This window comes from Rhinoraja longicauda, chromosome 21 (genome assembly GCF_053455715.1).
Source record: "Rhinoraja longicauda isolate Sanriku21f chromosome 21, sRhiLon1.1, whole genome shotgun sequence".
Classification (NCBI taxonomy): Eukaryota; Metazoa; Chordata; class Chondrichthyes; order Rajiformes; family Arhynchobatidae; genus Rhinoraja; species Rhinoraja longicauda.
In genome coordinates, this window is record NC_135973.1 from 29,591,716 (window position 1) to 29,615,115 (window position 23,400).

A 23,400-nucleotide genomic window follows, 5' to 3' on the forward strand; every position below is an offset into this window, starting at 1 on the left:
TTTAGTGTAGAGGGGAGGGTGGTTGTGAATAAACGTTGGGTGTGTACTAAAATATGTGTTGGTCAAGGTTGCGATGCGTTGTGCGTTCCCCATCTTACAGTCGTGTATGTGTCTTGCAGAACTGTGTTTAAGAATTCATAAGTAAAAGGTATTCGTGTATATGTCTTATAGAACTGTGTGTTTTATGATTCATAGTTATAAGTATTCGTGTAATTTGGTATGTGTTTCATAGTCATGTATTATAGAACTGTATAAGTATTCATGGACAATAGTCCCAAGTGCTGAATAAAAGCCTTTTTCATTTAAACCCTGGTTTTAAAATCTGGTCTGGTTGAATTTTTCTGCACTATAAGAGCTCCTGCATCTAAGCCCAGTGTCTAGAACCGTAAGGGGTGAGTGGGTCGAACCACTCACGGGGAACCAGTGTGCACGGCCTGGTCAAGGGATCAGAGCAAGGCACGGGGACCTTAGGTCGGGCGAAAGCTCGGCGCAGAAACCCCTTACAGTTTGGAGTTTGCATGTCCTCATTGTGACCGCATGGGTTTTCTCTGGGTGCTCCGGTTTACTCCCACACTCCAAAGACGTACAGGTTTGTAGGTTAATGGGCTTTGGTAAAAAATGTAAATAGTCCCTGGTGTGCAGGGTAGTGCTAGTGTACGGGGTGATCACGGATTTGGTGGGCTGAAGGGCCTGCTTATGCTCTGTATATCTAAACTAAACTAAACTAAAACTAAACTAAAGTGAAAGACTATATGGCAGCTCCTCCAAGAAATGAATATGAAAAAGGTGACTTGTCCAGGAGTCTGAGAGCACTGGGGTAGAAGCTGCTCTTACACCTGGACTTCCGACCTTTCAACCTCTTGAATCTTGGATCTGACTTCTGCCACTGAGATTTAGGGGACAGAGCTAGACCTGTCTAGATCTTCCTAGGTGGAACTCAATTTGCCTGTTCAAAACAGGAGTAAAAGGCAATGAGCTCAACTGGTAATGCCAGAGTTAGCCACCGATTTCAGCTGTACTCCGTGAAAGTATTCTGCCACTTTTCTGACATCCACTTGATTGAATTGAGCCTCCAGCTTGTTCTGGTGTTCTCTCTTTATATCCCTGATAGCATTGTGTAGATCATATCTACCTTCCAATCATTGTTTTCTGTGGAAAACTCCCCTTCTTTTCCTGGAAATTTCTGTAGTTTTCCTTTTCTCAATAAATAAGCTATTGGCGGAGTAAATTGACTGAAGGTAAATCAACTATTCACTGTCAGGACTGACCAGTGCCGTCTCTTTGAATCACCCAATGTTCTCAATTGAGACTGTTTCTAATAAACTAATTACAGCAACATTTAATATTTTGTTTGATCATCAGCAACAGCATGGGGTAATTTTCATCTTTCTGCTGCTCATTCATGCTGAAAGTAGGCCAACAGTGATTCCAAACTGCAGTGGATTCTATTACTTTAGATTTAGACTGCTTGGTCAGCGAACTTGATTTATGGACAGTGCTTTGGTTAGCCAGAGCTTCCCATCAGACTCAGACAGGAGCATCAGGATTATGTCTATGTGGCTCAAGTCATCCAATACCATTTTCATCTCTATCCACCTGAACACGACCACTACCAATGTGGATGGAGTATGCTTCCTTGCTTGAAAAATATTAAAAATGGGATCCTTGGCTGCCCGGAGGTAAAACCAGATAGAAGTACTGGTGATGTTTTACTGTCTGCCACTCTGCAGTACTGTTTGTTTCTTCCCAGGTTAAAAAAGCTACATAGACCTCCTCTTTAAGGCTTTTGACAATGGCCACTGCCCAAAACGACCGCTTATGTTATGTTTTTTGGAGAAATGTGATAAAGTGTCCTACTTATTTTAGTTTATCCCACTTCTGATGACTTCTAATTAATTGAGGATCTGGAATTCAATTTATAATGGTAGTCAAGTTCAACTTGGTTTGAATTTCTCTAGTTTAGTTTAGTTTAGTTTAGTTTTGTTTAGTTTAGTTTAGTTTAGTTTAGTTTAGTTTAGTTTCGTTTAGTTTAGTTTAGTTTAGTTTAGCGATACAGCATGGAAACAGGCCCTTTGGTCCACCGAGTCCACACCGACCAACTATCACCAGTACACTAGTTCTATCCAACACACTGGGGACAATTTACAGATGCTAATTAGCCTACAAATCTGCACGTCTTTGGAATGTGTAAGGAAACTGGAGCAGCAGAAGAAAACTCACATGGTCACAGGGTGAACATACAAACTTCGTACAGACAGCACCCATAGTCAGGATCAAACTTGGGTCTCTGGTGCTGTAAGGTGTGAAAGAACAAATGGCAATTTTAAAAAAAGATCTAAAGGGTAACAGGACATCTGTCCGCCTGGCGCTGGGTGTGATTTCTGTCTGCCGCTCAGTGCGATTGAAATGTATTTGTTAATCTGCGTCCTCCTGAGGTGCTTGATCGATGATTGTTGGAGGACCATGTGAAGCGGAAAAGGCTCAAGTTCCTGCGGGAAAGGGAAATCAAAGGGACGTCATGTGCATCAAAGGGAAATTTGGTAGATAGGAGCAGATAAATCTTTGCTCAGTGAGCAATCCACTAGATTGCTCTCCCAGTGATCACTGTGTTTGACGCTCATAAATAAAGTCGTGATTGCTTTGCCTGATCTTTGTGGTGTGTTTTAAAGTGTTCGTTAACAAAGGCAGCAACTCTGCCGCTGCGTCACTGTGCTGCTTCTACACCAATGAGAGAACAAAAACACCTGTCCTCTGCTGCACTCCTTTTCTAACCAAGATCTAGTCTAGTCTCCTTTTGAGTCTCCTGATATATTTCATGCCTTTCAGCAGGAACAGGGAACACAAAAAGCAATCTATTTTATTTCTAATGACAACAGCATCTCTCTGGAATATGAATTGAATTTTAAATGCCATTTCATTGCAGTCAATAATACCTTTGCAGAGTTATATCAAGATTTCTTTAATCTCAGTCTTTGATTTCACATTTACTTGGAAATATTTTCATTTCCATCGCAGTAATCTGGCCAAATGAATCACTCACCTGCTATAGAATCCACACATAACCAACAGACAAAAAAAAAAGAGAATCCTGTCCTAAACGCCGATCCACTTTTTCCTAGTTATTATTCCATAGATGAAAATACAGATATGCCTTTCTTTGCCGATAAATCGTTTATGCCTATCCATTCTTAGTCCAGTTTACAAATGTTCTCTCATCATAACTCTAAATTTAAAAGTACTGCACCAACTTCACATAACTTCAGCCATTACGCCTCTTTGTAAGACTAAGAATCTGTCAACTACGAAGCTAAAGTGAGTTCCATAATCAAAATAAGACGCTTTTGTTCAAAAAGTACAATTTACCAGATGACAACCCATAACATCTTCAGTACATTTTTTCAGTGTATTTGTGCCAGTCTTCTCTGAAACAAAAGTATTATTGCAAACAGGTGAATAAAAATAACAGTTACTTCACCTTTTAAGAAATCATCATCAGTTTCACAATGGGTTCTCATCATTCACACGCTCTTGCAATCCTCAGCAAGAGGGCTGATATATTTTGAATGTTGCCTTTAAGTAACCCTTTGCTATTGACCTAAAATTAAATCTGTAATTAAAACAGTGACGCATTGAATGAAGGCAGTTTTTACTTTTCGCAAATTTATTTTTGCGTCAGCAAAGTGCATGTTAAAGGGCCACTCCTGGAATTTAATATGTAACCTAGATCCATCCATACACTTGTGCTGTGTACTGTCTCTGGCTGACATTGGTGTTGACTGATATTCCGTCACTTCCCTGTCTCCTCTTTCTCTCTCTTTGACAAGCTTGTCATTCGCTGATCATCATCCTAAGCATGCCATCCTTCAGACCTACCCATGAGGTCTGTGCTACTGATTTGAAGTCAATGGTCAGTCGGTATTTGGCACACCTCTCCTTATGAACTTTAATCATTATAAAGAACTGTAGAAAGCACCAAATGCTTCTAGTAGAAATTAATCAACAACCCAGCTACGAGTACTGGGTTTAATAGAGCGGTTGTTGGATGGGGCTCTTTCCTGCTGCAGAACAAGACTAAGGGAAGGCATTAACTCCAACACACAGTTTGGACACTATATTGGGGCAGATACTGTACAAAAGGATGCAACAGCAAATTTATATTACATTGTTATCTGATTATTAAAACACAGCTGCATTGGGCCATCACTAACAAAGAAACTTCAATTTGAATCCTATATTGAATGCTATTTCAAAGGAGCTTTCCACATACTCTTGCTGGCCTTCGGGTTCAGAAACGTATGGTCAAATTGAGTTCATATGGTAAATAAAATAAGTAGAATGGCAATCTCTTCAATCTACATTGTAAAAGAATTTTCCTCCAAACTCAGTTTATCCAATTCTTTATTTAGTTTCCTAGTCAAAGTAGTTTTGTTGTTATAAATTAATTTAGTCTTTTATATTGCATTAATGTAGTTTTTTTATCTTTTATATTTTTCAAGATTGCAGTCTTGTCCACTGAATGGCCACTTATTGTTATATTCTCAAACACTCCGCACCATATCCATGCATAAACATGTGCGCACAGAATGAATCTGTGGTGCCAGGAGGTGCTGTATTCTACGAGGGTGATTTCATGTTATAAGGAAGCGGATCCTGCGGTATTTTACTTTGATCGAAGGAAATGACTTCATATTTAGTCTGACAACAACATGAAATATTACATTCCCATCCCACATGAGAGGATTGAATTTCCCAGTCTCAGCCAGATCATAAAAAGTGCAGGAACAAAGATTGCTTTGCAATTCCTTTCAACATGATTTATAATAATATTTCTAGATAGTGTGCCATTTTATTTTGCAGTATGAATCCAGTAGGTTGGAATTTGTTAATGGTGGTTTGGGGAGGTGGGAAAGATGATAAACTCTGTGCAAATAACCACAATTTTAAAACAATCATGTTGGTTTTGACAGTCAATGATTGTGTTGGTGTTGTCAGACAATAATGTTAAGAAAATCTCATATCTGAATGTTTTCCAGCAACATACAGCAAAAACTCACAATATTACGTGCAAGGATTATCTACAGTATGTTTCTCCCCAGTATTCCAAATTGAACATGTTAGAGCTGTTTTCGAGATATATGTAATGGGCTGAAATGCAGCCATTTCACATACCGCAGATAATTAATAGAAGCATTAACAGAAATGAGCAGAATTGCTTGTACTCTGGGATTAAATGTTATATTTTTCTGCCTTGAGCCATCTTATGGTCTATTTTGACCAAAGCATATAACGGGTAATTCTTCCTAATTCTTAATATTTTCATATTCATGTCCATTCTTTGTTGCCCTTGTCACTAGTCTGTTTGGAAAGATAAAGGAGGGAATCTGCAGTTTAGAGGAGAGAAAAACTAACAAGGCTGTAAAACACAGGCAATAGGAGTAACAGGGCAATAAATACACGAGAGAGATGGGAAAATATGATAATGTCTAAAACAAAAATAAAATTTACAAGATTTATCTGAAAAAAAAATCCAATAAAAGAAATGACATATAGAGACAGGGATCTTAGGGTGCAAGAGCACGGATCCCTGAAAGTGCCACACAGGGAGAGAGGGTGGTAAAGAAGCCACACAGCTGTTTGCATTCATCGGCCAAGGTCTCGAATACAACAATGTTGCAGCTATCATGATGCAGCTATATAAAATTTTGGTTAGGCCATGTATGGAGTATGGTGTGTGTTTCTAGTTTTCGCATCATAGGAAACTTGTAAAGGTTTTTGAGAGGGTGCATTAGAGGTTCAATAGAATGGTGCCTGGATTGGAGAGATTTAGCTATTAGGAGAGGTTTGAAAAAAAATGGATTGTTTCTTCTGGAGGCTGAGAACGACCTGATAGAAGAATATAACATTTTCAGAAACAGAATTGATAATCAGGGTCTTTATGAAGAAGCGTCTCAACCCAAAGCGTCACCTATTCCTTTTCTCCAGAGATGCTGCCTGACCCACCGAGTTATTCCAGCTTTTTGGGTCTACTTTCTTTATTTTCCAGGGTTGAACTAGCATAATACCAGAAGGCATAGATTTAAGGTGCGAGGAAAAAGTTTTACGGAGATTTACATGGCAAATAAAAGGTGATGAGTTCCTAGCAAGGAAAGTGGTGGAAACAGATACGATAGATACGAATATATAAGAACATGTAACATTTAGCTAATTTAACCCTAATTTAGATAGACACATGAACAGGCAAAGAATGGAGAGATATAGATCTGTATAGGCAGATGTGCAGTTAAAATTGACATCACGATCAGCAAAGACATCGTGGATTTAAGGGTTTAGACAATAGACAATAGACAATAGGTGCAGGAGTAGGCCATTCGGCCCTTCGAGCCAGCACCACCATTCAATGTGATCATGGCTGATCATTCTCAATCAGTACCCCGTTCCTGCCTTCTCCCCATACCCCCTGACTCCGCTATCCTTAAGAGTATCTAGCTCTCTCTTGAATGCATTCAGAGAATTGGCCTCCACTGCCTTCTGAGGCAGTGAATTCCACAGATTTACAACTCTCTGACTGAAAAAGTTTTTCCTCATCTCCATTCTAAATGGCCTACCCCTTATTCTTAAACTGTGGCCCCTGGTTCTGGACTCCCCCAACATTGGGAACATGTTTCCTGCCTCTAACGTGTCCAACCCCTTAATAATCTTATATGTTTCAATAAAATTCCCTCTCATCCTTCTAAATTCCAGTGTATACAAGCCTAGCCGCTCCAGTCTTTCAACATATGAGAGTCCCGCCATTCCGGGAATTAACCTATTAAACCTACGCTGCACGCCCTCAATAGCAAGAATATCCTTCCTCAAATTTGGAGACCAAAACTGCACACAGTACTCCAGGTGCGGTCTCACTAGGGGCCTATACAACTGCAGAAGGACCTCTTTGCTCCTATACTCAACTCCTCTTGTTATGAAGGCTAACATTCCATTGGCTTTCTTCACTGCCTGCTGTACCTACATGCTTCCTTTCAGTGACTGATACACTAGGACACCCAGATTTCGTTGTACCTCCCCTTTTCCTAACTTGACACCATTCAGATAATAATCTACCTTCTTATTCTTACCCCACACTTATCCACATTAAACTGCATCTGCCATGCATCTGCCCACTCACAAAACCTGTCCAAGTCACCCTGCAACCTCATAGCATCTTCCTCACAGCTCACACTACCACCCAGCTTTGTATCATCTGCAAATTTGCTAATGGTACTTTTAATCCCTTCATCCAAGTCATTAATGTATACTGTAAATAGCTGCGGTCCCAGCACCGAGCCTTGCGGTACCCCACTAGCCACTGCCTGCCATTCTGAAAGGGACCCATTTATCCCCATTTATCACAGGTTTAGTCCTGTGATGTTCTATTCTATGCCCTTTATTAAATCCGTGTACTTTTTTCAGTAAGAATAAAGCAAATAGATTAGTAATCCTTGTGTTCAGCATTAAACTGGGGATAAAGGTTGTTAGCAGCCTCATTGTTAGCAGCAGAGTTGGGGATAAAGGTAGTCAACAGCCTAATTGTGATTATCAGCGAAAAAATAATTGGTCCACAAAAGTATTTTAGGGAAGACTTAGCTCTGACCGGCATATACTTGACACTAAACAATGCATTTGACTCTTAGCTGCCCTCTGAAGTAGCCTAACAAGAGATTTAGTTCAAGGCTAATTAGATATGAATATTAAATTCTCACCTTGCGAGTGACACCCACGTCATGTGAATGAATAAATAAAGATAGACGATGTGGAGGTTGTAGAATGTGATTCTTGGGATGTTGCTCGTGCTTGAAACATCCTGGCAGCGTGAGTAAAATTATCAAACTAACCGTGAGTTCTTCAGTGATCATGTCTTTCTTGTGATCAAGCCTATTTCTTGCAGAAACTTAATTGACAATATAACCAGATTTTAAATTAATGTAAAGATTCACAGAACCAAAGACAATTAGGCAAAACCTAATTAGATGTTGTATCTTAATACATGTAAAGGAAAAAGCCATTCTGTGCAGAACGGCGGCGTAGCGGTAGAGTTGCCGCCTTACAGCGCCAGAGACCCGTGTTTGATCCAGACTACGAGTACTGTCTGTACAGAGTTTGTACGTTCTCCCTGTGACCGTGTGGGTTTTCTCTGGGTGCTCTGGTTTCCTCCCACATTCCAAAGATATGCAGGTTTGTAGGTTAATTGACGTCAGTAAAGGTCGTAAATTGTCCTTCGTGATTAGGATAGAGCTAGTGCACGGGGATCGCTGGTCAGCGAGAACTCGATGAGCCGAAGGGCCTGTTTCCACGCTGTATCTCTAAACTAAATTCAACTAAACTAATTCCTTTACTTGATTATGCGAATGAAAACAGGGAAGCAGCTTTAAATGTTCATGATTATTTATAAATCATGAAAATCTGCATTCAAATTCTCAAATTTTCAAGAAGGAATCTGAACTCATTTTCTTTGGCTTACTCCTCCATCAACCACAGGCAAAAGATTCATATGAATGATACGGGTGAAAACAAAAATACTACGAAGAAAAGGCTAAACATTCTGGGATTACCTTTTTCTCCAGAAAAGGGAAGGCTGAGGGATGACGTGACAGAAGCTTTTAAGTTTATGCAAAGGTTTGAACAGAGAATTAGAGGCAACATATGCAGAAGGAGGCTCGTTGGTTTATTCTGCCTCTTTCTGTCAAATAGGTTTTCACCGAAATCCCATCTTCCAGCACTTGATCCACTGCCCATTATGTAGCTGTTCCAGCATACTAAATCCTTCCTAATACCTAAAACATTCCAGTCTTTTTTACTCTTTCTAGTGCAATCATATCCCTCTCTTGATTTGGTGACCAAAACTGTACACATTACTCAGGCTCAACCTCCTCACTCCAATATTCTTTGCCTTGGCACTTTTTAATCACTGTAGGATCAGAATGGGAAAGCCGTGTGGAGTTGGTGTTTGAAGTAACGCCGATTTATTAAGACTGGTGCGCACCAGGAGGTCAGCTTTTGCAATTACCAGTCTTAATAAATCGCCCGTTACCTTGAACACCAACTCCGCCTGGCCTTTCCATTTTGCTCCTACAATCACCTTATTAACCCATTTAGCTACCTTCGTGAACATACGTTCCATGTCCCTTTATTCCTCAACAACTCAATATCCTCCCATTTAATGTATGATCCCAAATGACAGATGGAGAAAATCTTTGCATTAGAGATCAGATAAAGGGGTTATCGTATCGGATATTTAGAAAATGCACACCACTACCAAAATAAGTTCTTGAAGTAGCTCTCATGGATGCATGAGGGGAAGCTGGATAAATACATGAGGGAGAGAGGAATGGAAGCCAGCACACATGTTCACTCTCCTTCCTCTCTACAACCCCTGCTGGAGAAACCCCGTGGGCTGGGCAGTGCCCACACCCTGTCAGTCTCAGTGCCGGGGGTTCGGCCAAGGAGTGGCCTAACTCTCAGGAGTCGCCACAATATCTTGATGGAGAAGGACTGCAGGAGGCTTGTGTTTGGAGCATAATAATAGATCTGAATCTGTTGGTATGCTGTAAATACCATAAAATACTGTGCAGTGCTAAACTCTCTGCACATCACAGAACCAACAAGACTGAAAGCAAGACTACAAGAACAGATCTGACTGTATTGGTTATCCAAAACTCAAGATACCACATCAGGAATACAACACCACCGTATGATACCCTGTGCAAACATAGAAATCTCTCAAAAAGACTGAAAGGTAACCCAAAGACCAAGTTCGTAAGTTGACTTACCAATGGCAAATAAAGTAAGGTAACAATATCTTTAATAGGGAGGGAATCAGTGTAAACAACATGGTGCAATGAAAGATGAATGCAACAAATTAAATTAACTGGGTGGATCTCAGGGGATGTCTGATGCCAATGAACTATTTTGTTCTGGATTGGCTGGTGATATAAGAAAATATCACTTTTCTTATACCACAAGAAAATATAGTGCAAAAATCCTTCTTGCCATACAATACATTGGGAGTCTTACACAGAATTCATACCATATCTGGTATTACTAGTAATTTATATATTGCAAATATACTAGAGCCTGTGAGGTTCTTCCCAGCAAATTCACTGAAGAGGTTGACAGAACATCATAGTTCATAAAATATGTTTCAACCATATCGGAAGGGAGCCAAAGAAAGCCCATTAGTGTGTTGGCATTTAATTGCAATGGGGGGGGGGGATGGGGGTGGTGGGGTGTGGCGAAAATCAAGATTAAAGAGTTTCACTGGATGGTTTCTCACCAGTTGCAATGACCCGAGTTTGATGCTGACCTCCAATGTTGTTTGTGTGGAGTTTGTATGTTTTCCATGTAATCATATGGCTTTCCCCTGGGTTCCCAGGTGTCCTTCCGTGCTCCAAAGATGTGCTGGGTGTTAGGTTATTGACCAGATGAGTGATAAAGTCCAGGCGAAGTTGATGGGAATATAGAGAGAATAAAATGAGATTAATGTAAACGGGTGATTGATGGTCAGCACGGATTTGGTGGCTGAAAGGTATGTTTCCATGCTCTATGTCTCTATAACTAAGACGGAGACCAAGACTTTACATAGTACTTCAGTTATGATCTCACCAGTGCCCGTGTAAATTTGCATCAAAACTCCCTACCTTTATACTTCATACCTTTTGCAATGAAAACTAACAACCATTTGCCCCCTTGTGACTTACTGTGTCTGTAAAAAATAACCATTTGTGTCATACAGGAGCTCCTGGTCCACCCCTACCACAACACTTGCAGTCCCTAAATTATTTGTGGTTGTTCCTCATTGAGAAGTACTTATTTAGTCATGCCTGCAATACATCCCATAGTGTAGTTTACATTGTTACCTTCCTCCCCATCCACAAATGAACCGATTAGCCTGCATTTTTCTAAGTTTGTTTTAAAACTTCAATTCATCTGAACACTTTCAATGTTTACAAGAAGTGTTTAATACCCATTAAGCCTTTCACCTTTACAGATGGTAATACCCGTAGTCTTCAGCAACTCATGGCGTATGCTTCTGATCCAGAAATAATTGCTTTTAAGTTCACTTAACCTGCCAGATAAAACAGATGTTCCAGGCATTCTTTAATGCACCCCACTTCAGAGAGATTTCCTTCTGTCCCCAAGACTCCAAACTGATAATGAATTCAGAACAAAATCTATTCCTTTTTATAATTTTGCCCTCACTTCAAGCTTTACCACCCAGCCTGTAGGGACGTACATGCAGTTTGAAAACCAAAGCTGTGCAGAATATTAATTGTACTTTCATAATTAGATATTGAATTAATATCCTTTTCCCTGAACATTCCTTAAAAATAATTAACTGTTCCCCTTTCCTTTCGCTGGAGAACTCCATCGCTTCTATTCTTGAGTAGTAATTTCCATTCATACTCTTGATGTCAGATAAACATCCTTTGCTTTATCACTTTCAGTGACTTCTCAGGTTTATGAATAACTGTTTAATGTTTTATCATATTCTTATCCCCTTTTCATGATGAGTTTATTGAAATCATTTGCTCTTTCTAAAATTATTTTTTCTATTCACTTGTTTTTGACACCTGCATGCTTTACCTGTTACTGTATATATATTTAATGCAGTTTTAAACAGAACGTTAGAAAAAGCAATTTATTTCCTATAGTCAAACTTTGAAGAATATAGGATACGAGTGTCGTAAGGAAGCATTCAGTTAAATTATTCCTTTATTGTAATCTATACTTTATAAATATATTAGAATTTCCAGCTAGTCATTATTCTCACACCTGATGCCAAATTCATTTTAATATATACTTCAATCACAATATGGATTATGATCGTAGAGTACTTCAGTTTTTGCTCCATGTTCTACCAAATTGAGTATATATATAGTATAAGAAAATAACTGCAGATGCTGGTACAAATCGATTTATTCACAAAATGCTGGAGTAACTCAGCAGGTCAGGCAGCATCTCGGGAGAGAAGGAATGGGTGACATTTCGGGTCTCGACCCGAGATGCTGCCTGACCTGCTGAGTTACTCCAGCATTTTATGAGTATATATATATATATATATATATATATATATATATATATAGTGAGTTAATCAACTGGGAGAAATAACTAAATTAACTATATATCCCAGGATTTTGAGTCCGGGGCTAGACAGATGCATTACAATTGTCTGTTTCCATTTATCCATATTTTCAGGTTCCAATGGTTTATAACCACCTGACGTTAAGACAGAGTGTGTCCCCTGTTCAGAATTATGCTTCACACTCTTGTAGCTTTCACGCGTATCCTACATTCCGTTATGCAATGCTTTGGAAAGCTTTCCCAAGGAAGTGTGGCTGATTCAAGAGAAAGTTTACCTAAACTGATATTAGAGTCTCCAAAATATATGCATGGCAAAGATTCAAATGGATTTAAATTTCCGCAACAATTCTATTCCAATTTTTGATGTTCTGCTCCTTGTTGGAACATTAACTTCAGAGTTAAATGTTCTTTAATTTGCGAGTTCAACCAACAATGCCTTTAGGCCGGAACCATTTAGACAAATGGTAATTGACTGGCGCTCAAAATAAGATTACTTCGCTTCTCACTTTTAATTTTTTATTTCAAAAATCGTTGCTGCTAATCCTTAGTTATTGTCTTGCGTAATGTATTTAGATTGCTTTCTTAAAATAACTTTAGGTAACTACTGTGGTTTTGAGTTGATTCGCTTGCAAATCCAAGACTGACTCAGTGGAATGCATGAATGAATTCAGTGAAATGTAACTCCACTGCGCCCCCTCGCACGTTGAACCACATCAGCACCCTCGTCGTCCTTCTGGCTGCTTTTGAAATGGCACAATACAGGGGTTGGCACTTTAAAGTATCAGAACACATAGCGAAGTCAACGCTGCGTGCTGCCTGTTTAAACCGAATGCTCTCAAACTTGCAAACGACCCGAGCGTGTTGGAACGCTCAGAACCAGCATTGCTCTTTAATCTTTGAGTGAATTTCAGCAAATACCCATCCCTCATGCACGCCAACGCCAGCCACACCAAAGGGAAACGTGTGCCAGGCAAAATAAAGATCGGATTGGTTATCAACCCCGTACTTTACAGAGGCTGGTACGATTCTGTGGGTATTTGACACAGAGATGGTGCTATTACCTTACCTGTCCGCACACTCCAGGGGAGATCAGTGCGCACTTCCAAATCTAGAAGGAAGTTTTCAATTGACTAGAAAGGGACGAATACTCCTGTAAAAAGAAGGCGATAACAAACAATTCCAGTGCACTTACTTTCTCTGCCATGATCATGGACGAGCCACCGTGAATTCCCAGGATGGGGATATAAGTCTGAGAGGAAATAAAATCCAAAATCTGAGCGATAGCCTCCTGGTCGGTGTCATCGCCAAACACCACGCCGTGGATCTTGGTGCCTGACATCAAATCGCACACGTGGGTGATGATACTCTTCGGGTCGGTCTGGTTCAGCGCCACATTCACCACGTTGACATCATTGGGAAAGTTGGGGGCGTCTTCCTTGATCCACACATCCCTAAATCCCGGGCTGTCGGGGCTTCTGCCCATGATGATGGCGATGTTGAGGGTCGGGTAACCCTGCTGTCCTCCGGTTAGATTCAAGTGGAATATAAGCAGATCGAGAACCACCACCGCAAGAAATCCGAGGCGTCCCATTTTCGGAAGCTCCGGCCCCTGCAAAGGTGAAGATTACCAAAAATCTGCAGATTGCACCGGGAAAAAAAAACACCTTTTCTCCTTCCACTCTCCCCCCACCCCCCACCCCCACTTTTAGATTTCACAAGCATCAACGAGGCACCAACGTGGGAAAAGTGCACCTATTCTCCAAATAAGGACAAAGGAAACCGCAGTCTCCGCATATTCTGGGAGCTTTTTTCTCCCTCGTCACGAAGACCAAAAAAAGACATCTGACCTAATTTACATACTACTGAGTATTCAGGACAGGTTTTATAAGAACACAGGAAGGCTTACGGCACCCCGCGAATAATTTGGAACTGGTCTTGATAAATCAACTGGGGTCACGTTCCGTAACACATTTTTTTTTTAAATCACACCCTTTCCTCGCGTCAGTCATGCTTGGGTTTTTTTTACCACGGGGGTTTTATTGCTGCATGACACTATGCGGCGGCATCGCTCATTAACTTGTCACCTCCAATCTGACATTCGATGCAACATATTTGGGACACCGGTTACTGGACACGTTGCCATAATGCACAACATGGTCTGGGAGCAATTTAAGAAATGTTTAAATTAACGTGTCCGAGAAGGGGAGGGGAGCGGGTGGTGGGTAGTTAAATGTGCAATCGTCGCCCCATGCCAGCAGGGTTTGCAGTGGTAGGGACGATCTATCAACTTAAACGACGGCTCGAGGAGCTATTTTGGTCACTGAAGTCACGGAATAAATCATTCGACCAAGTGGATGTCTTATCCTACATAATGAACGAATGAATCTGCTCTCGTCCGTGCCATTTTAAAACACACCAGGTGCCATTGATTTTTTTTTTAATCAATAATCTTTCGAAAATTAAATTTTAACATAGAAAGCGTGTTTTGTACGTTTTAATAACGAGCGGATGAGCAATTATATATTCTTGCAAGCTTTAAGATTTCTCGACACGCATGGGCAAGATACAAAAGGCATTCATGTTGATAGATGATCGGCCGATAACAACATGAAATAAATTGGGATGAAGTTTATTCTAAAGATAAATTCTTTCACATGGTAGTTTGAGACGAGAAGCTCGAGTGCCCCCTGCAGTTGGAGCCGGCATGGGCAGTTTTAAGCATGATGTGTGTGGCACAATAGATGTGACATACCTTGGACATCACGAAATGCATTTGCTCGCTGGCATGTTGGAAAGATTTTCATATCTTGGCTCGCAACACCAAGGGTTATTTTGCGGGCCGTTGCATCTCCACAGATTGCCGCTTTAAGATCCAGTTTATTCCCTTTGTGTTCGGCAGCAGCTCTTGCACCAGGAACTAACGAAGTATGAAAGTATGCAAAGTTGGTCTACAGTGGGCATAAAATGCAGTGAGCCCGATTAAGAGAAAAGAAACGTGCTGCATTTTTTCCACCACTTCTTTTTTGCTTTAAGTCTCATCAAAGCAATAACGTAAATTCCCGATACCGTTGTAGGTTTTAAATAAAATTAGCAGTGCAACACGCTGGTCGGAATGAGGAAACAGAAGCTGATTTCTATACAGGACAAATGGACCTCAGTTTCAATATAGCGAGACTTAGACCCAGCAGATGACATTTTGTGCAAACAAAGACCTGCAACGTAGAAAATGAAATCATATGAACGTGTCGTGCGTTTCGGAGTAAGAGCTGAGCACAGCAAAGTATAACAATTGCAATCAGAGTGTTTGCACAAACGCACGAGAAAAGCAGCAGAGTACTTACAGCATCATTCTTCCACATAGCTGCAGCTCGGAAACTCAAAAATGAGGTCGCAAGGAAACCCATTTGTACTGAAAACCACCGCAACCACGCCAATAATTGTTCTTGTGACCGGCGCGCCTGCTAGTGCATCTATGCAGCATTCTCCTGAAATGTGCTGCCAGACTCTTCGCTTTCATTGTAGAAATGTGAACGCGCAGAGGACTCCCATTAAAGGCGGCAAACTCGACAGAGCTGTCTCGGAGAATCAGTCTTGAAAAATGCCCGCAGGAATTGAAACCAAACTAGCTGAACTCCTGCATTTCACGGTGCCATACGCGGGAGCTTCTGTCGAAATCCTTCAGTCTGTCTCAGTCGAGACTGCAACACTGTAGATTCCTGGGCTCTCCGTTTGAGGAACCGGTCAACGACACATCCTTATGGAGACAATGTGAATTACAACTCTGCGTGCGTGTGCGAAAGGGGTCTGTCCATATTTATCTGTGAGTTAAAAGACCTATTTACTAAAAATGGAATGATACGCCAAATAGTCTGCACGAATGTATCAGCTACAACGGATTCGTGATGGAGTTCTCCATTTCAATTACATTCCTGAAAGGATGAAGTGACTAAGATACAGGAGATAGGATCGAGATGAGGAGTCAACCCGCCAATGTTGTAGATCAACCTGGAGCGCACAGTTCTCCTTTCCGCTGTGATGCCTCTCACACCTCTTGTCTTGAGAGCCAGTTACCCAAAGCTTAGAAGTAACCCATTTTGTGATGTACCAGAACAAACTCAGGCTTTGAAGACGGGTCCCGACCCGAAGCGCCGCCTGCCTGTGTACACCCCCACAGATGCTGCCTGACCCGTTGAGTTCCTACGGCACTTCCTGTTTTGCTTAGTGATATAACCTGGGTTAGAGTGGACTCCACCGGAGTGAGAATGAGACTTCACTGCACGTGTCTCGCTGACCACAGCCAGAATGGGCCGATAGATCGGAGCCCCGTTTCTTGAAGGGTGGGCGAGGCTCGATGTCCCACCGATCCTTGGAAAAGTTGTGAAAGAAATTCCGCTGGCGGCCGTTGGTGTGCACAAATGATGCGACAAGGTTGACCAAACAACAACTCCACGGATTGACAAAAGCACCAAGATGTTTGACACAACTTAAGTCAACGATGTCGCCGTTCATTGGCGAAGTCAGTTGCTTCCCTACCAGATTTAACCCACCACCGCTACCCCTGCCCAATTCATATATGGAGAAGGTGCTCGGAGGTTCGCTCCCAATGGCCGCCTGTCGGCAGTCAGTTTGAGAAGGGGATTAGAAATCATACCCTCCTTTTCCTGACATTTTACGAGGCTGTTCACGTACCTCGGAATTTCTCCCTTGAAAGCAACGTGCCCGTTCTTATTTTGGCGGCCGGTGGCGGATTTTCATATTGTGCTGTTGTTTATTTCATTCATTCAATGCCTTGTACCGTGGGCGTCTGGTGCACTCGTTACTTCTCTATCTCGCTGTGTGACACAAATGTTCAATGACGCCGTGGCGGGTTAATAACCTATTTCCAGAATAGGCATGAAGGTATTCATGCAATACAAGTCATTATTTATCCTCTTTTCATCTCTTTTTTTTTAATCTGCAGGGTCAATACGCTCTTCATTATGAAATGCAGTATATGTTTTAAATGCAACCAACCCTGACATGGGATCACAGCTACAATCCAGGGCACAAGATCAAGCTGGGACTGCGAATAGACGGACATTCATTATAAACCGGTTATAAAAAGAAACGTTTATTTTTAGCCCCACGGAACAGTATCTTCAAAACTGTGTGTTGTGTACCGTTGGTTGCGGAGGGTACCTGATTATCAGCACCCAGTCTCCAATCTCAGTCGGGATGGAGAATAGCAGTCTTTGCTGAAGACTACTGGCTTTAAATGGATGTACTGCACCTTATGTGCAATCAATCATTGCCCCGACTGTGGACACGTTTATTATAAATAAACCATTGCCTGAATGTAAAAGTTAGAGAGGAGGCGCAGGAATACAATGAAAAGGCAACAATATACATGGATGTGGAACACTGGATTTCTCATGAGCTGAGCAGCTAAACTCAAGGCCGTGGCACAGTGAGCAGTCGGTGATTTGTACACACAGTGAGTTTTTCAGCTGCCACCATTGACAATTGCTCCCGACCGGTGCAGGTGCCGATAATGGATATCTGCAATTCGGACCGCAATGCATCCCACACTTCCACTTGCGTTATACATTCAAAAACCAATGTATTTCCGGTTGACTGAGAGAAAACCGTGATTGGTATGAAGAAATCAGCAGAGTTGTGCGAAACCATCAAGGCATACTGAAACAGTACATCTCTGATCACTGGATTAACCCAATGTCATCTCGAGAGAACCATGTCAACAGAAGCGAGCATTGCTTGTAAGCACTGGAACTGTTCAAGGTGCCAGAGTCCGATAAAAGCCTCCCTGCGTCTCTCCACAGCTCCAGCGTTCCCCAGAACCTACAATTTTGACACAGTATTTGCTCTTCTGTCCTAATACCCCATTATACGGCCCAGGTATTTTTTGTTTGTTTGTTAACTCTCCTGGAAAGCACCTGAAGAAGTTTTATTACTTCAAAGGCGCTCTATCTACTGCTGTGGAATTTGCCATGCGTTCCATAAAATATAGCCCTGATGTTTTAAAATATGTAAATTTCAAAATGCACACGTCGTTTCACTAAACTCTCCCCTATATGTGCACAACATAATAGCACATCGCCGTGCATTGGGAACATGATCTGTAACAGCACCATTATTTGCTAAATCTGCTCCTGATTCCCCCACTGAGATTGCAAACACATACGGAGAATGTGTTTTTTGATCCGTTACTGAATGCATTGAATTTACCTGTGGCCGGGATGGAGACATGTGATGGCCGATTTTAATGACATGCTCCAGTTTACAGTCCTTATCTTCGCGCACTTGGCCAAGGGGAAAATCACACGCACTCGCCTCTGACATCCATGCGTGTCAAAGATAAATATGGAGTTCGCTGTAAATGGGGGGAGGGGGGGGGGGGGGGGGAGGGGGGATGGAAATGGTTTATTGTAAATGGATTCCGGAAATGTAATCCTGGAACTGATTAACCACATTGTGGTGGATTCGACACGAGGCACCACGTAGTGGATGCGACTTAAAGCGAATTTGCAAGACGTAAATGTCCTCCCGCCACCAACACCCACCGTTCCTCCTCCGCCAATATACACACAAGTCTTTATGATTTCAAAGTCTCTGGAGGAATCATCCATTTCGACGCTGGAGCTGTCCCTTTCAGCACCGTGAGACTTCCCTCATGAACACAATGCCAACAGCTGACAAAGCCGGGACCACCTGCAACACACTTGCCACCAAAAGTCACTGCCGATAGAGGGCCGATGCTGCTCCATTTCTAAACTATAACCACTTTTACATCATTGAGTTTCTCCATTCACCATTGCTAGAGGCTAAGCATTGTGGTATTAGATGGAATTAATTCTATCTCGTCCAAGAGAATGCGGGGCAGATTGTATTGTGCGATACAACAATCCTGCAGCTAGAACATAAATGGACTGTTACATTTTGTTTTGCTACTGTCAGGAAATTATTCGCACTGAGGGTATCACTGGATGGGTTTTTTTAACTCGGTTTATACTTATAATTCTGAGCGCATTACTAAAATCCAACTAAGTATCCCCTCGTCATCAATTTTCCATTTGTGTGCAGTGGATTTTCAGGTTATTGCCAAGGATGCAAGTATCATTGCTGATGGTACCCATTTCTTTGAACAAATGCTCCAGGTCGAAATTGCATTTAGTGGTTCATTGATATAAATGGAACATGTCTTTCTTTGAATATGGACTCAACATTTTGTGTAAGAAGGAACTGCAGATGCCGGTTTAAACCGAAGATAGACACAAAAAGCTGCAGTAACTCAGTGGGACGCAGCATCGCTGGAGAGAAGGAGTGGGAGATGTGTCGGGTCGAGACCCTTCTTCAGAGAGCATCACCCATTCCTTCTCTCCAGAGACACTGCCTGCCCCGCTGAGTTACTCCAGCCTTTTGTGTCTATCTTAACTCAACATTTTCTCTGGCAATGTATATACTTACCACTTATTTTCAGAGCAATTCAATGTTTCAAATCCTAAACTAAATGCCAAGGAAACTGTATAATGCATGCGATCTGTACTGAGTTTTTAGATTTGCTAAATTATTTCTGCAACTCCTTGTGCCTCTTCCAATATCCAGGGTATCACCAGAACATATTGCTACCACCTCCCATACACAATACAATACCCATGTGATCCACACACCCCATAAAACTGTTGCTTCTGGCAAGACAACACTTAATTAATAAAAAATAATTAGTCAATGGCGCATAATTACATGCCCAGTAATATTATATGACGTTTCTGTAGTTGCTTATTATTATGACACTTAATAGCAGAATAAACAACAGCCCCATCTCCACTCCCTCAACTCCCGAGATCTCTTCCTATCTCTCAAACATCGCCCCATCCTCTTTCCCACTCCGTAATATTTCTGGGATATACTGTCACGACTTGCCATGATTTCCTAAGTATTATCTCCCCAACCTACACCATCAACAACTTGTAGGGAAAGTAACAGGTCATTACTTCCACATCTGCTTCCGAGTTAGAACATCGCCTTCATTTCAGCGGATCATGCAGCATCTCTGGACAACACGGGTAGGCGATGTTTCGGGTTGGGACCCTTCTTCAGACGGATTGTAAAGGGGGTGGGGGGAAGAAAGCTGGAAGAGAGGAGAGGCAGGACAAAGTATGGCAGGTAACATGTAAACACAGGTGTGGGGGAGGGGAGGGGGAGCGGGAGGGGAGGAGTGAGAGGGGGGCAGGGGGGAGGGTGGGAGGGATGAGGGGGGAGGGAGGGAGGGAGGGGGAGGTGTGAGGGGAGGGGGAGGGAAGGGGGAGGGGAAGGACGAGAGGGGACTGCACCAATGCAGGAGAAATTTGGGCCCAATGGGTCCACTTGGTCTAGTTGTGCTTTTATAATTTCCTATTCCATTTAAACTCATCATATGCTCTGAAAAAAGTGCAATGAAACGTGTTTGCTATTAATACATGTAATATCCAATAAGACATAAAATCTGCTATCCTAGCATTACCAAAGTCCCAAAAGACTGTTGGAGTTTCACTGCATATCAATACTATTACTAGTTATTTTTAAAAATCCCTCATCATCCAATTTAACCAGTCTGAACATAATAGGCTCACGAACATGCCCAGAATCATCAAATTCCGTGAACCAGTTTATTTGTACTCACTAATGATATCCAAGGTCCGGACCCATCTCTCGCAAGAATTCATATGTAGAAAGCCTCTTGGTTTTGTGGATGAATGTTTACAAAAGAATTGAGCTGCCCCAGAATGTGTAGATTTAACTGTCCTTAAATCCAATGTCCAAGTGGAACGATAGAGGATCATTATGGGAAAAAAATCAGTGCTAATAAGTCAGTGCAGACTTGTGGTTTCCGCTCGCTGCAACCTGTGCATACGGGTCATGGAAGGGTGAGGCGGGGGAGGGGGCAATGTACCACAGGCTATATCATTGTCCAGTATAATTTTAGAAAGATGGTTATCTGGTGAAATTTGGTAATCATATCATGCTAACATTGGTATTTATTGGAAAGAGTTGCAGATGTCCCTAACCTTTGAGCTAAAAAACCTTTTTAAAATTGTTGTCTATAGAATTGGACTGGAAACATCATGGAAAGATTAGTACGGAGGAACCTCATCTCCTTCATGGAAACCAGCAATATTGATCGAATAATCATAATCAAGGTTGATTCTATACCACCACAAAGTTAGTGTCACAACTACAGAGGTAGATTATCCATTGCCAGCTAAAGTATGCTCAGTTTGTAGATATAATAAGTATGCAAGAGACTGCAGAAGTTAAAATCTGGAGCAAAAACTATCCTGCTGGAAGAACTCAAGCAAAATTTGCAAAGTGAAAGGGATGGTTGACATTTCAGATCTTGTAGATACAATTATTTATTCATATGTGGGCATCAATAAATATACTGGTTCCACCCAATATCTCAGGGACTGTTCTTTACTGCACAGTCACCGATACGCGACAAGCAATTATCTTCACTCAGTCCGTCTGGGCCTACCTGATCTCCCGGTTGCCAAACACTTTAATTTCCTTTCCCATTCCCACATTGATCTTTCTGTCCTGGGCCTCCTCCATTGTCAGAGTGAGGCCAAACGCAATTGGAGGAACATCACCTTATATTTCGCTTGGGCTGTTTACAACATAGCAGTATGAATATTGATTAATTTAGCTTCAAGTAACCCTTGCATCCCCTTTCTCTCCCACCCCAGTTCTTGTACTAGTTTCAAATTCATCTTATTTAATCTCATTGTCTGTTACTCATTTTCATTTTAGCCCACAGCTAAAAATGTCCTGTTTCCTTTATCATTGTTACTTTTTTGTATATCTTTCATTCATTTGTTCTCTATCTCTCTATGTCACCGTCTATATCTCTCGTTTCCCTTTCCCCGGACTCTCAGTCTGAAGAAGGGTCTCAACCTGAAACATCGCCTATTCCGTTTCTCTAGTGACACTGTCTGACCCACTGAGTTACTCCAGCTTTTTGTGTGTAAGCAATTACTGAAACCAGTTCTGATTGATATACACTTTCTGCATGAAAAAAGGATTGCCACGATAATTTTTTGTCTCTGATTCCTAATATATAGAGAAGAATCTTCAATACACAAAGATTGCTTTCATATGGATAAAATGTATATGTTTCTCAAGAAATTTGTGAAGGCATACTTTTTGCCAGCTGCCCTTTTAAGGGTCCTGTAATCTCCCAGTTTGCCTGTCAAGCAATATTCTCAACCTCTGCATACTGTAAAATGAAATGGCCTGCAGCAATGTTATGATTGGTATTCAGTGTGCTGGATATGTACAGAACCCCCAAAATAGTTGGGTAGTATCACACTGTTGTTGTCATAAGCAAACAATATATTCCGGTTTTAATTCTGATGATCACAAGCACAATTCAGTCAAATATTCATTAGCAGATGAAGAACACAGTTCTCAGAGCAAGATCAATGTGGAAATTCTGGTAGTTAATGAAATGTGGAGTCTGATGTGCAAAATACTGATGGAATCGTTGTTTCATTGAATGTCTCTTATGATTATTAATTACTACTGTTAAATTAAACAATTATGCCTAACGGTAGCACTGAGTACTTTTTTCTAATTGTTTCCCTGAAAATTAGCTCATTTGGATTTAATAAAAATAAATGAAGTTACATTTATCTTGTTGAAAAACCTCAAGAGCTCAATTAATTAACATGCTATGCTTTGGTGGGGGTGGGGGGTGGGGGGGGGATGGAATCATTCATAATTGTGACCACAGAAAAGCATGACAAGTCTTCAAAATCAATACTTAATCAGATGGTACCAATGTATTAATCTGGCTATTTGTTCCCAACAAATTTAATGCCACTATAATTCATGTAATAAGGATATAAATAACACTGTTGGCAGGAAAGTTTTTTCTCCATTCATTTGGAGGATGTGGGTTTCATTGGTGTGGCCAGCATTTATTGGCCATCAAAATTGCACTAGGAAAAGTGGTGGCGTTAAACTACCTTCTTGAACCTTTCCAGTCCTTCTGCTGATGTTGAGAATGAAATTCCATGATTTAAACACAATGACGAAGGAAGACCAATACGTTTCCAAATCAGGATGGTGGATGACTTACATTGAATCAGTGATGTTCCTCTGAGCTAGTTGCCTTGACCTTCTTGGTGTAGAGATCAATGTTTTGAGATGTGCTACTGGAGTAGTCCTGGAAAATAATTGTGCAGATGGTACAGAGTGCAGCCATGGTACATCAATGGTGGAGGGACTGAATGTTTGGAATGTATACCA

General features: G+C 41.3%; 1 protein-coding gene across 6 annotated transcripts in view; it reads right to left on the minus strand.

Moving 5' to 3' along the window:
• grin2aa (glutamate receptor, ionotropic, N-methyl D-aspartate 2A, a) overlaps positions 1-16,933 on the minus strand; it is a 264,323-nt gene extending 247,390 nt beyond the window's left edge. For 3 of the 6 annotated variants that reach the window (XM_078418198.1, XM_078418196.1, XM_078418192.1), the window contains exons 1-3: positions 15,456-16,933; positions 14,867-15,326; positions 13,307-13,723 (exon numbers count right to left, since the gene is read on the minus strand). In XM_078418198.1, the coding sequence (XP_078274324.1) occupies positions 13,307-13,723; positions 14,867-14,887 (438 nt within the window). In that variant the 5' untranslated portion in view covers positions 14,888-15,326; positions 15,456-16,933. The remainder of the gene's footprint in view (positions 1-13,306; positions 13,724-14,866; positions 15,327-15,455) is intronic. The other 3 variants (XM_078418194.1, XM_078418193.1, XM_078418195.1) reach the window with 3 other exon arrangements.
• Between the last annotated feature and the right edge of the window lie 6,467 nt (positions 16,934-23,400).